Below are 14,466 nucleotides of genomic sequence, written 5' to 3'. Positions count from 1 at the left end.
CCTGGCTACGGTTGCCCCTCAGCATGGGAGGAAGCACTTGTATGATTAAAAGCGACCTTTTTCTCATTATTTGTCAGCAATTTGAGTCAGTCCTTCAGCAGAGGGCAAGAACAACACCCTAGTAAGAAGGGAAGACATCTACTCTTTCGCAGGGTAGACAGCAAGCCTCTGCAAGCTGAGCACAGCCTGCTCCTTCAAGAGGAACCAGACCCTTGGCTAGGGCTTTGCCCTGGTAGCCAGCAATTACTTTATGCTTTCCAGCTCAGTGCAGAGGGACTATTCTGAGAGTTCTGCTTCAGATTCCATCAACCATGGATGGTAGCTCTGTAAGAGCAGCAAAAAACCTCCCCCATTAGATCTAAATACTTTTTATTTTCAAACTTGATGTGTTCTGGCAGATGAAGCATCAAGGGCAGCAGCCATGCATTGGAGCAGCACCATGACTGCAGGCTGGTGCACTGACAGGTGTACACTCAGCACCTCTTGTGCTTACTGCTCACAGGTAATAACAGAGATGGGAAATTCCTCAGAAAAAACATACTGTGACAGAGACAAGGATGAAATCAGGCACTGGCAACATATGGTAAAATACAGCTCAGCAAAATATAATTATTCCCAAACCAAACAATGGAAATAAAAACCTTAAAAGCAATCCCTGGCTCTTTGCTTGTACGCCCACACTCTGGCCGTGTTCAACCTGCGTTCAGCCTTCCTGCTCCAGGCCTGGGGAGCCGTGAACCCCCCCGCTCAGCAGGGACACCTGGGCTGGTGCTTGTGCCGTGGGGCGCTTCAAACCACAGAGACTGTGCAGGGACACTGTGAGAGCCACCTCGGCCACACCAGGACAAAGCCCAAGTGCTGACGGGAGCAAGATGCCTCCACCCAGCGCAGCAAAGACCTGGGGTTCAGGCTGCTCCTAGTTTCGCAGAGTCATCCTCATTCCTGCTCTGATGTGTCCAACCTGGTCTCTCCTTCAACTGTTCCAGCTACTCTCGCCTTCCCCTCATCACCCGCTCTCAATTCCAGTTGTGCCTGATGGCTTCAATCATCTCACACCTTCCCTTGTGCTGCCCCAAACCAGGCTCTCCCAGGTCTTTGCAAGGTCAGAGGGAAACTTGGAGAGAAAGACTACATCCTCTCAGCCTAAGAATCCCAAGGATGAATCTTTCCAGATGTCACCAGTCCTGCCCACCTTCCCCTGGGACAGTCCCTCTCCACAGAGCTGCCCTCTCGGAGGCAGCCCCTGCTCTGCTGAGGATGGGGACAAGCGAGGCCAGAGGCTGGGGAGGCGGGTGCAAAGCTTGGGCACAGGAAGGATGCAATGGCAGGGACAGAAACAGGGAAGGTAATTCAATTTTCAGAGGCTGTCCCACCAATTCAGCTCAGAGTGATGATAAGAAACCCATTTCCAGTGATAGGCACCCTAATCCTCAGCCATCCTGCATTTCCATTTCCGAGAGGCGCTATTTCCAATGGGGAGGCATTTTCCCATCTAGGTTTGCTAGAAGGGACAGCAATGGATTAAATACCAATTTTTCCAGCACTGTTTAACTCCTTCTGCGCCTACTCCTGCTACTTATGCAAGTGCTGGAGGCACGGGGCAGTGGAACGGCTGCTGTACGGGGCCTCAGAGCAGCAGAACAGCGCTGGGGGCCTCTCACAGGCTCTTCCCAGTGGTCTGCAGCCTGAAGAGACACGGAAGAGGGGAAAAACTGAAATGCATCGCTAGTGCAGGCCGGGCAGCTTAGATCAGGAATGTATTATTGCTCAAGGCAGGACTCTGAGACTCAACTGTGGGACAAGAGTCACGCAGTGAATCTTACATCCAGTGTTAAAACCATTAGACAGGTCCAAAGTGCTGCAAGCCTGACTTAAAACTACACTTGCAAGAAAGCAGGCATGTAGAGAAAGAAGGAAGCAAACCCTGCAGTGACAGCCATGCCCCCCACATGCCCACCTCTCCATGGTTTAAGCACCACGGTGCAGCCTTTGCCTCTAGGTTACTGGACAGAAGGAAGGTAAAAGCAGCACTGATGCAGCAAAGAGCACACTGGCTGAAGAGGGACTGACTGGCACAGGAACACATACAGACCAGCGCTAAATAACCTTCGAAGGGCCATTCCCAGCACTGGGCAACAGCCGCCATCTCAAACATGTTGTGTCTTCCCCATCGCTGGTGCTGGGGGTGCTCAGGGCCCGCCTGCCCAAGGACGGTCAGCGCCTGTTCCCAGCAGCCCTGGACCTCGCTCTGAGCAATGGCTGTCTCACAAGAGCCACCTAACTTCAGCAGCAAGCTGACCTCCCACCACTGGGAAGCCACTGAGCTCCAGTGTTCCTTGGATGCCAGCACAGTCCTTCCCCAGGTGCCTGCAGCCAGTGCTCAGCACTGCATCACCCAACCCACCCCTCAGCACTGCATCACCCATCCCAGCCCTCAGCGCTGCATCACCCATCCCAGCCCTCAGCGCTGCATCACCCAACCCAGCCCTCAGCACTGCATCACCCAACCCAGCCCTCAGCACTGCATCACCCAACCCAGCCCTCAGCACTGCATCACCCATCCCAGCCCTCAGCACTGCATCACCCAACCCAGCCCTCAGCGCTGCATCACCCATCCCAGCCCTCAGCGCTGCATCACCCATCCCAGCCCTCAGCGCTGCGTCACCCATCCCAGCCCTCAGCACTGCATCACCCATCCCAGCCCTCCGCGCTGCGTCACCCATCCCAGCCCTCCGTGCTGCGTCACCCATCCCAGCCCTCCGCGCTGCATCACCCATCCCAGCCCTCAGCACTGCATCACCCATCCCAGCCCTCAGCACTGCATCACCCATCCCAGCCCTCAGCGCTGTGTCACCCATCCCAGCCCTCTGCCTCGTTCCACTGCCCTCACTGCACTCAGGATCTCCGTTCATGCCCATTCCCTGATGTTAGGGCTCCCATCCGCTGTCTGAATCAGTCCTTCGGGCAGCTGAAGGGCAGAGACTCCCAGTCCTGCTCCCGTAGCACAACCAATCGCCCCAGCATCCCACACAGCAGCTCCCTTCTCCCTCCCAGATACCAAACTCCCCACAGCACAGAAATAAAGCACAAACATTCTGACTTAGCCCTCCAAACTCGTTATGAACTGAACCAGGAGTGTTGTTGGAAAGGGGAGCCCCAGGCAGCTGCTGCCTCACAAACCTGTAAGAGCTCTGGTGCAAAGCTCGAGGAGCAAGAGTCCCAGCCCTTCGCCTGGCTCCAGCACCAACCACAACTGTGCATTCATCACCCACTGAACAAATGGAAACTTAAGGGCTCATGGCTCTAAAACACAGAAAACAATTCCCTGTGCATTTTAACAGTGCTGTATTTTATTGGATCAGTAATGATGAATGGCAGCAGAAGGTGAGTGCTGATGCAGGGGAAGCCAGAGAGACACGCAGGGCTGAGGGGAGGGTCTGGGAAAGCTCCAAGGAATGTGGTTGCAGGGGCTGGGGGAGCACCACCACCCACCAAAAACAATTCCCTTCCATACCTCGCCACCCCACTATTCAGTGTAGGATTTTTAGTAGAGGCTTCTACAAGAAACATCTATGTGAGGAAGAACACAGAGTTGAGCACTGTGCCAGCTCTCCGTGCTCTGGAGAGGCACCCGTTCTGCTCCCATGAAGCCCTTGCTGGTGGTTTTGCAGATTCAAGGCACAAGCAAGAAATGCAAAAACTGCTTCATCCCTGGGGGAAGAGGAGCACCTGGTGGAAAGACACAGAGTAAACATGAGCATTACCGCTCCGCCTCCACGTCATCTACCAGCTCTGGAGTTCAAGCCGCATTCAGCAGTAATTGAAACCAGGCTCTTTAACACAGGTGCCAATTACTGCCTGTTAATGCAAGGAGCTGTGATAGATACAGCAATTACACAGCTCTGCTAGGCTGGAAAGCACAAGATAAAATGGCAGGGCTACTTAGGCTAGCGTGGGTCTTGCAGGACAGCTCTGCCCCAGCAAACCCTCCTGCAGCGCCAGACAGGGCGAGTTCCTGCACTCCTGCCCTGTGGCTGCGTACCCCCTGCATCTTCATGTGGGCTACTGATGTACTCCTGTCACAAAAAGGGTAATGCCACCCTGGGGCCAGCAGGTAAAGTGCTGGCAGTGGGCGGAGGAAGGCGATTCCCCTTCATCCAGCACTGGTGAGGCCGCACCTGGAGCAGCGTCCAGCGCTGGGCTCATCAGTACAAGAGACACGGATGTCCTGGAGAGTCCAGCAAAGGGCCACAAAGATGATGAAGGGACTGGAGCACCTCACATACGAGGAAAGGCTGACACAGCTGGCACTGTGCAGCCTGGAGGATTCGCCAATGTGCATAAACACCTGAAGGAGGGTGAAAAGAAGGCAGAGCCGGGCTCTGTTCAGTGGTGCCCAGCAACAGGACTAGAGGCAACAGGAACAACCTGAAACACGGGAGGTTCCCTCTGAACACCTGGAAACACTTTTTTCACCATGAGGGTGACTGAGCACAGGTTGCCCTGAGAGGCTGCGGAGCCTCCAGCCTTGGAGATCTTCAAAGGAGCCCTTCGCCTCCTGTAGAGCCTCGGCAGGATGTGCTGGCAGCTCAGAGCCGTGGATGGGAGCAGCGAGTGGGAGCAGGCTGGCAACGCTCCCCTGCACGGTGCTGCGACTCAGATATGGTCCCCACATTTCTAAAAGGATTCCGAAAAAATGGAGGAGGTGCAGAATAATTACAAATGTGATTTGGAGGCTGGAGAGAACACTTGCCAGGGACAGAATTAAAGAATTCAGTCTGTTATCTTGCCAAAAATGGAGCCTGAGAGGTGATTTGATTATAAGCACTTCACAGAGAAATAGTGTTTGGTGTGAAAGAGGTCTTTAACTTTGTTAACACAGGAGGCTGGAGCATGTAGACAAGTAAACTGTAAATAGGAAACAATGGCACTGGGCCGTGCTACCTGGGAAGTGCCATCTGCTCTGCCTCCTCACATCCTCCACCCTGTCCTGGAAGATACACCAGCTGAGACACTCTGGGTTCATTACAGGCAAAACAGAATAATGGTATTTCTTACTGGGAATTACACAGGGGCCCTAAATGAATGGTCGCTTCAGGCCTTAAAACATCTATGAAGCTTCAGGCACAAGCTACAAGTACTGTGTAAGGGGGCATCCTTGACACCTGCAAGAAACAGAGAGCTTCTGTGCTTGATGTCCCCATGTGACTGGACTGCAGCAGGAACAACCCAGGGCATCCAGCAGCCTCTGGTCTCACCTGGCACCTGGGGACAGACCCAGGAACACCAGTGCTTCTCAGTCCGGACCTGCTTCTGCCCAAACCCAACGGGCAGCACTGCCACATGGGGTGGCTGCCGGGTTAGCCAGGGTCACCTCCCTTCCTGGGAGGCTGGTGTGAGAAGCGGCATCAAGAATACTCCTCCGAGCCCACCCTTCACCTGTGCTCTTCTCTCATTGCTGTGGGCAGTAGGGACAGGGCAAAGTCCATCGGACTGCCAGTGCATAATTGCACTGCTGGATGGGAGCACAGCTGCAGCCCCCGACCCGAGGATGGCTGGAAGAGTGAGGCTGCTGAATGAATCCAAGAGAACAGATGTAGAGGAGTATCAGAGCTACAAGGGGAATCCAGCCCCACCCTGCATATATGTGGGGTCAGATGCTGTGATCACTGAGCAAGCCACTGGCAGGTTAAGGACAAGTGCCTGGGGAGAACTTCAGCAGCGTCAGAAGGAAGCCAGAGACCCACGTCCCGAGGCAGAAGACACAGAACCTTGCAAGTTAGCACAACTCCAGCAAAGCGAGACATTTCCAAGTACAGGGTGCAGACAGTTCCTTCAACTTCCTTGGAGTGCAGAGACCCAGGGCTGTGACCATCAAAACCTGCATACCCCAGTGATGAACAACAACAGAAAAAGAGGCTCAGTGCAGGAACAGGGATACAGAGTTAAGGGCAATTGTTTGCCCCTGCAAAGACTGCAGAGGAACCTGCGCCCCTTACATCCCCAGGCTGAGGGGTGACCAGCCTTCCAGCCACCTTCAACACAGGCTCCCCTTTCCCTACCTCACTAGGCACCAAACACAAACCACATCATAAAAACCAGAGAAATGTTCAGCTGAAACCAGAAACGAAGCCCAGCTTGAGGCAGGACTACTGCTGAGCACCAGGCGCTGCGCTCCGCTCAGCTTTGTGCTCCCGCGTGTTTGGAGCCCGGCAGCTGTCCCACCGTCAGCATGCTGATGTCCTTTGTTTGCAGCAGGAGCAGTGCAGCAGGGTTTGCAGGGACACTTTCTCCTTGCCCTCAGGTTCTTCGCTGCCTTGAAACTTCAGCAGGAAGCCAAGCATCTGTTCTTCAAATAATGAGGTGTCCCAGGGGAGCGGTTACGGGGGTCAAAATCAGCACACACGTAAACACCTGGTCTTACAGGCAAGAACAGTTTGCGGAAGGAGCGTGGCACCTCTGAGATTCATTCAGCTTTCCTTCCGCTGGTTAATTTGCTCAAACACCATCAATATTCAGCCACAGCCCTGTTTCCTGCTGCACGTCAGTGTGTGCGTTGGCAGGGGACGGCACACACAGTACGAACACACATGTGTGCTCTCTCCAGCAAAGGGGCTCTCCGTACAGCCAGCGCTTTCACTTCGTTTATAAAACATTTCTCGCTGAGAGTGGGTACCAGGGCAGCCCAGAACAGCAGCTCTGCCCCGCAGCACAGGGCTCTCTGCTGGAAGCCCCCACCAGGTGATCCTCAGAGCCAGCACAGCCTGGTGAAGATCCAGAGCACAGAGACCTGCCAACATAACAGCCAGGGAAGAAAAAGCAGAGTGGAACAAGCAGCAGGAAAGGTCAAAAAGTGATAGGAAAGCATTCATCACAGACACCCTGTCCCTAACTTGTTGCTTTTCCAAATGCAGGGAACACAACTGTTTCTGGAAGGCTCAGAGGTGCAATGGATGGGGGAAGAGAGCTGAGAAGACAGCTCTGGCCAACAGGATGGCTGTGCCTTGCTGCTTTAAAGTCAAACTTCATCAAGTTCCCCAAAGCACCAACACTGCTGCCGCATTTTGTCATCTCTGTGCTTCACCTCCACATCTCCTCAAATCGGAGCCTTGACATTTGTGAGGGAGAACTGGTCTCAGATCACTGAGTGCTGAGTTCCACTCAGCACCGATGGCAGGATTTGCCCATCCTCCATCACGTTCTCCTGCCAGCGCTGAAGAAGTGATGCAGAGCAGACAGACATTATGGATGCGGGTGAACAAAAGCGGAGCAAGCGGATTTTGGACCAGGAACAGCCACGGCGGCACAGGGGCTGTGGGGAGCGGGGAACATACACACTGCGCTCACCCCTTGCAAAGTTTAGGCTCTCACCAGAAGCTGTTACAAAAGCAAGACAAATCCACAAACAATAGGATCCTTTCATTTTCCTTTTACGTTTCCCAGGCAACACCAAGCACTCAACAACAGTTTAGAGTACAAAAGCCCTCTCTGTATGGTCAGTTAATGGCAGGAAGATGAAGAGACTTAAGCAGAGCTGCTCACTGCTTATTGTTTGGTAACCTCAGTCAGGCACCTGCAGCAATGACATTTATGCCCAACACTACAGTTTTAAATGCAAACTCCTATGCTGGAGCTCTGAATCTCCAGTGAAGAAGGTGCATTTCCATTCTTAAATTACAGATCTACAGCTACCCCTGCATACATGGCTGGGAGTGCGTGACGGCACCATGAATACAGGTGCACACAGATCTCAGCAGGAAGGCTCCAGGCTAGAGAAAACAATTTAGATCCAGGAGTGTTGCTCAGGCAAACATGCTGATGCACAGATGCTAAAAGAACCCCCAGGTGCAGCAGAGAGGCTTCAGCTAGACCCTCAAAACTGGTTAAGCTGCACAGGTCCCAGTAGGACTCCAAGATCTCTCTTCAATCAAAGGGCAGGACCATGTCTTTAATGCATAGCTGTGCACATACATTTAGCATCCCTGCTAGGCACATGGTTTTGTTAGCATTCCTGTTTGGGTCACTTGTGGAATGAGGTGCTGAAGGGTGAACATTGTCTGTTCTCACCTCCTTGTAGCATGGGGCTGGCTGATGAGCCTTCGCCCCACAGAGATCTGACTCAGGGCTGGTGCACAGATGGACCTCTGCACAACTCTTGATCTAGCTGTTCAAGCAGAAGCTGAAGGAACAAGAGATTCAGTGACTAAATCATAGCAAGGTGACTTGAAAACTTAGCACTAGAAGACTCCCAAAGCTATCAGCATTCAAGAAGAAACTGCATTTTCCAGGTAAGCCCACCCAGGGGCTTGTGTCTTCTCCCTCTGATGACTTATCGTGCAACGAGTCTTGAAGATGCTGTGAAACAGCTGCCCCTTCCCACCTTATTCTAGGAAGCCTGACTGAATCTAGACCTTGTGATTCTAACATCATGGAGCTTTGGCCAGAAGGGAACATCCTATCCCAAATGATGTTATTAAATCCCGGCAACTGGAAAACCCAGCTAGGGACACCCAGGCCATTCTCAGCTCCAGGCATCTGAAGGGATGCACAAGATGCCTCGTTTGCCAGCCTGGCCAGGAATGCTGGTTACGTGAGGCAGCTGCACCACCTGCTGTCTGCTCTGGAGCAAGTTACCAGCATCTATTAGAACATCACTAAAGATGATTACGAACAAAAGTTCTCTTCTTCAGAACCAGTTGGGATAATCTCCCCAGGGGAATGGTGGATTCCCCAACGTTGGACATTTTTAAGATTCAGCTGGACAGGGTGCTGGGCCAGCTCGTCTAGACTGTGCTTTTGCCACAAAAGGTTGGACCAGATGATCCTTGAGGTCTCTTCCAACATGCTATTCTATGATTCAGTGTTTTGTAGTATATGCTCTTGATTAAAATCATCAAGAAAGACATAATTTCTGAAAGCTATGAAGCAAGATCAGAGGGACAATCTAATCAGAATGGTTCAGGCTCTCAAATAGAACATGGTGATTTCACTTTAATACGCAGCTCCTCCCAGGAGAAAAATCACACTGTTATCCCTTTGGGAAGCGTTCTTGAGTTACTTCCACTCCAAAAACTCCAAAAGCCAGCACCAAACACAACTTTCAGAAAGGCAAAAATTCTGCCATGCAAAAAAACAGCCACCTGCCCAACACCACTTGTGGCTCAGCACCAATGAAAAAGACACATGTGAAACCCTGCACCATTGCCCCTTCCCAGACAAGGCTGCAGCACTAACCGATCCATTCCAGTGAGGCAAAGAGATAAGATTCCTACAAAACCTCACAATACTAAAAGCCTCCTTAGGACGCAGTGTCTTGTTCACGCATGAAGGCAGATGAGTCAGTATGCTCTCTCAGCTCGCACAGAACAGCAGGTTACAGGAAGGTCTCACTGGTCCTAGAGATCAAGGATCCTGCTCTCACAGGTCACCAAAATCATCGGGCATGCAGCAGCAAGGTCAGTGTGGGTATAAACGGAAAGGAGTTCAGAAGACAAATAACCTCTGCTTGACGAAGCACAGGTGCATAATGTGCAGACAAAAGGGAATCAGAAAAAGAGTTTATTAAAAAACCAAACAAAACACACCAAAAAATCCCCCCAATACCCACATACTTTTTGATAAGCTTATTGCTCAAGCTAAGCCTCCTGTGACACTGCTCTCTCTCACCTTGGCCTGTACAGCCATGAGTACTCATCCATACCTGCTCCTCCAACCAACGTCGCTTGGCTATGTTCGATTGGTCCCAAATCCCAGCATTTAATTCTCTTCTTACTATGCACACAGAACACAGAGGTCACCAGGCACAAAGGCTCCTCTCACTGGGACAAGTCTACAGATTTATACAGAGTCACCTGCTCCCACCAGGATGGAAGCTCCTACTTAGCAGAACCATGAAGAAAGCATGGGAAGGTATATCTACCTTCTCTTTTGAAGCCCAAACAATACTAAAAATCATTCTTTAACCACTCAGCCCACAGTCCAGACATGTCCACATGCATTCTACAGCTCATGGTCTACAGTCTCAATACACAGATTCGGGATTCCCTAATATGCTTTCTACAGCATTTCCCACTCTCACCATGCTGTTCTACTTTTACTGAACCAGAGCTTGTCTGCCAGGTTCACTCTCTGTGAAAGGAATGTTGCCTGTTTCTTGTGCAGCATCTACAGACCCACAGGGTACGTGAGCAGCAGGACTCTCTCCCCAGGCCCTGGCTTTGCTTTGGGTGGTCACAGAGTCTCTTGGACATTCTCCCAGATAGCTGTCAGGCTGTTTGGTGAGAACAGAGCAGGGGACTTTGTGCTTGCGTTCAGTCATTGCTCTTGTGGGGTTTTGACATCCTCTTCCTCCTCACCATGCTCAGCGTGGTGCAGCAGCAGCTCCAGATCAGGGTCAGAACTGGCCTCTTTGTGTAGCTTCTGTGCTTTTTCACCTGCATGCAGACAGCCTGTTTAGTAAACTCGCTAGAGTACCCACCAAACCTGGCGTAGGCAAGGAGCTGGAGCTGAACACAGCTCCTAGTGAAGCTACGAGAACGCCTATAGAGAAACAGAAATGGATTTAAAACAGAATCACCTTTAGAATTCATGGCTTTGAGAATGACATGAAGGGAGATTCCTGACAGACAGACAGCAAAGCCCAGCCAGTTCAAGAGACTAAGGTGGTCTCCCAGCAAATGTGTGGCGAGGAATAAAATACAGATTTCCTGTGGAAACAAAAAACATGACAAGTGGCAGGGCAGGACCTGAGGAGAAATGCATGGGATGTTTTACAGCTCAAGCCTAGATCAAGATGCCAGGCTGCTAATTTCCCTCAGCATATTGTTCCATGTGCAGAAAGTTCTAAATACAGTTTCTAGAACCAGAATGACCTGTCAAACTGGGATGTGAAGTCCTCTGACTGCGTGGCTTGGCTACGTGGGAATCCTATAACTTCCAGAACAAATTTCACATGTCACGATTCAACTTTAAAGTATGAGTGCCAGATTCCTCAAAGGAGGGGAGAATGTGCCAAACCAGGTTGAAGAGATAACTCAAACAGTGGTTTGTTCATATTCGGGTCTGATCCGAGAGCATGCCTTTCTCATCCCTCCTCCCTCCTGCACCATCCATTGCTCATCAGGCCCATGTGTTTTAGTCTATCCCAGATCCCACCAAACTTTGGGCCATAATGGTATTTTTTATACAACAGCCACTAGTCTCTGCCCCTTGCTGTCAGCGACCAAGGGACTTCACTGCAGAGACTGCAAGGCAAAGCATTAAGCTCTGGTGCAAGTAGAACAAAAATAACAGGAGATTATTTCTAAGGCTCTAAGGAAGTTTGCACCACATGAGGCCCATTAGGGATAACTCGGTACTTGCCTTCTAGTATCAGCACAGGAACCATGCCTTACCTTAAAAATGCCAGCAATGGAAAGGGTGAGGCTAGATGTTCTGGAAACCAAGAGGAGCTCAGAAAAGCCTAGACCAAAGGCAAGAATTCCACCCAAGAACAGCTTCCCTACCAGAGAGAACAGCATTCCTGCTTCATGGAAACCGAAGAGCTTCTCTGATATGGACAAAGGCAGGCCTAGGAACAAGACAGTGAGTAGCAGAGCACCTTTCCCATCTCCCAGGACTCCTCACAACAAGATGGGGGTGGGCTTCTCACAGCCAAATATCAGGAGGATGTGGAGTCAGTTCTTCGTAGCCCTTACTTTCACAAGGGCAGCAGGCTACTATTCCCATGCATTCTTTAACGTTCTGCCACCATAAAGTATATCTGGGTCCTTGTAATGCCAGGTCTCTACCTACTTGATAATGTTGATAGCTGTTCACTTATCTAAATGGATCGTCTCAAACAACAAACTGCTAAGCAATCTCCCCAACCACACTATGAAGCTATCCCTGCTTTCTCTAATTAACTCACGCACCCTCAAATACCGCAAAGAGTGGAAAGAGCCCCAGGAACATGAGCGGTTGCAGGTGAAACATGATATCAATGGGGTTCTGGAGCCCTGAAAGAAGAGAATCAATAACAGACCGGATAGCAACAAGACACAGAATAACAAAGCTCCTGGACCCTTCATTAGTACCATTCCCAGACATACACCTTATTTGTAATGCCCAGGTCTGTGCTGCTGCAGAGGCCAAGCCACCTTCATTACCCACCAACAGACAACCCCTTGTTTCAAACACTTGTCCCTTACACAAGATGCTTTGTTTCTGCAGCAAGGGCTACCACCTCCTTATTCCCCTCCCCATTACCAGCACTGCCACCCACCTCCTGACACCCTACGTACCCAGCTCAGCCTTCTGCGTAAGTATCTGTGTGAGAGTCCAGCGAATACCCCCAAGGAAAGAGGCACACAGCACCAGCACAAACCCCTGCGCGTTGAACTGTGTGGACTTGTAGGTGAACATGAAGAGCCCCCCAGCAATAAGCAGAACGACCAGCAGCAATGTCACCCTCTGGATGAGAGCAAACACAAAGTTACTACAGACTCCCAGAAACGAAGAGAGACAGGCACCTCTCCTCTTTCAGATTAACCCACATAACTGCACTCTTCATGTACTTAGATGTTTCCCTAGGCCTGACCTTCTCCCTCCCTGGAGCATTGTGCAGGACCCTTACCACTTCCTCCAGCTTGAAGAGCAGTGAAAAAAGCAGGATGAAGAGAATGGCAGAGGATTTGGTCATCGTGTAGCTGTAAGGACCAAAATACACTGTCAGTCTCCTCCAGTGTTGTCCTTCCCAGCAAAGTACTATTAGGAACCAGAGCATGCACTTCTACATTGCTACCAGCAAGGTGTCACAGACCCTGCACGCCAACCCCACCAAGCCACACACCCATCCAACATACCGACCCCAAAACAGCACTTTCTGAACGCAGCGGGCTCCCAGGGAAGATGGTGTTTGTACTCACAGGGAAACAGTGACATATAGGAAGCTCCAGTTACTCAGCCCGATATCCAAGGAAGTTGACAGAGCTAAAGAATCAAAGAAAAAGTCTTGAAGTTAACTGTCTTCCACTACATTAAAAAAAACCAAACCAAACCCTGCTACTTGAGCACAAACACAGAGAGGAGGGCAGACCATTAAAAACCCAAACATTTTCCTCAGGTAACTCTTCAGTACCAACAAAGCCCAGATATCCTCAGCTGTTCATGTTTCTGTCTGTTCTCCGTGATTTAAGCTGGGCTCAGCACTGCACATACACTACACAAGCACAGAAATAAACTCTTCCCCCTGTGACCAAAAGCCACCACAGATTCGCACAGTCTTTTTCGAATGTATCAGAGCACGATTACTGGTAAGTAAAGGGGCTACTGCAAGAAGCCTGCAGAAGCAAGTCTGGCAACATCCTCAGCACATACCCTTGACCCTGGTGCAGTTCATTATAGTCTATTGAACAGCTTTGCGGATCCAGTAGCATGCTACGCTGAAAAGCAGCATTGCTACATATGTGAAGAAAGCATTTTTCAAGAAACCATGTAAGGTATTGCAAATCTCGCCAGAGATCTTAGACCGGACGCTGTTCTGTGGGAGACAGAATGACAGCGTCTGAACCAACATAATACACGGCCAGAGATCTGCTGAAGCAGCTGGAGGTCTGTGCTCCGTGCAGGGGCTTCACTCCTTAATCCCAGCTACAGCAATTTTGCGTGTCATGTGTGATGAACTTCTGCGGCTTAAAAACCAAGCTCGAAACAGAGAAAGCTCCTGAAATAACATAGATGCATGGACCGATACCAACGTTAGAGAATAACTTGCAGAGAAAACTTAGGGAGGCACTGTACAAGATCCTCACTGTAAGCTCTCATGTGCCAGGGGTTCCTTCAGAAAAGTACATTCAGTGGCCTCTACACATTCTAAACAGTTTTTTTACATGACCAATAAAGGCACCAGGTCCGAAGCTAAAGCTTTAAGTAGCACCGACTGCTACCCTGCCCCGGTAGGAAACGCTGGGCACCGGGGGGCGGCACAGCCCCCTCCGGCCCCGGAGACCCCGGCCCGAGAGCCGCCCCGGCCCGCTGCCCTCCGCCCCCCCCCGCCGTACCTGCGGGGGCCGCCCGGCGCAGGCAGTCGGCCCAGGAGAGCGCGGCCCGGGGCCGCCCGGAGCGGCACCGCGCCAGGGCGCGGGCGAGCGCCGCCAGGCCGAAGATGAGCAGGAGGTGCAGCAGCGAGACGAGCAGCGGGAAGGGGAAGCTCTGCGGGACCGACAGCCGCCGTCACCGCCGCCCGCCCGCCCGCCGCCGCGCCGCGCAGCCGCGCCGCCCCGCACCTTCATGAGCCACTTGTTGTAGAAGGTGATGCCGATGGAGAAGCCGTAGTAGAGCAGCACCAGCGGCGCCGCCAGCGCCGCGCCGCCCGCCGCCATGCGGCCCGGCCGCCCCGCGCGGGGGCGGGGAGGGAGGGGGCGGAGGGGCTGCGGCCCGGCGGGGACACGGCGGTGACGGCGCGAGGGGCAGAGGGCGGGACCGGTG

General features: G+C 51.8%; 2 protein-coding genes across 6 annotated transcripts in view; one reads left to right on the top strand and one right to left on the bottom strand.

Annotated features, from left to right (window-relative positions):
- Positions 1–14,429, bottom strand: part of SLC35H1 (solute carrier family 35 member H1) — a 28,145-nt gene extending 13,716 nt beyond the window's left edge. The window contains exons 1-10 of one of the 4 annotated variants that reach the window (XM_082065060.1): positions 14,265–14,429; positions 14,040–14,190; positions 12,906–12,969; positions 12,614–12,686; positions 12,282–12,450; positions 11,913–11,996; positions 11,394–11,569; positions 10,577–10,706; positions 10,356–10,433; positions 3,336–3,729 (exon numbers count right to left, since the gene is read on the bottom strand). In XM_082065060.1, the coding sequence (XP_081921186.1) occupies positions 3,674–3,729; positions 10,356–10,433; positions 10,577–10,706; positions 11,394–11,569; positions 11,913–11,996; positions 12,282–12,450; positions 12,614–12,686; positions 12,906–12,969; positions 14,040–14,190; positions 14,265–14,360 (1,077 nt within the window). In that variant the 5' untranslated portion in view covers positions 14,361–14,429 and the 3' untranslated portion in view covers positions 3,336–3,673. Of the gene's footprint in view, positions 1–3,335; positions 3,730–8,153; positions 8,180–10,355; positions 10,434–10,576; positions 10,707–11,393; positions 11,570–11,912; positions 11,997–12,281; positions 12,451–12,613; positions 12,687–12,905; positions 12,970–14,039; positions 14,191–14,264 lie in introns of those variants that run through there. The other 3 variants (XM_082065063.1, XM_082065062.1, XM_082065061.1) reach the window with 3 other exon arrangements.
- LOC309445868 (oxidative stress-responsive serine-rich protein 1-like) overlaps positions 1–14,466 on the top strand; it is a 174,741-nt gene that overhangs the window by 2,552 nt on the left and 157,723 nt on the right. The gene's annotated exons all lie outside the window — the stretch shown is intronic.

This window comes from Streptopelia decaocto, assembly GCF_964273445.1.
Source record: "Streptopelia decaocto genome assembly, chromosome: 14".
NCBI classification, from domain to species: domain Eukaryota; kingdom Metazoa; phylum Chordata; class Aves; order Columbiformes; family Columbidae; genus Streptopelia; species Streptopelia decaocto.
The sequence above is the reverse complement of the archived record's forward strand: the minus strand, read 5'-3'. Positions and strand labels throughout refer to the sequence as shown.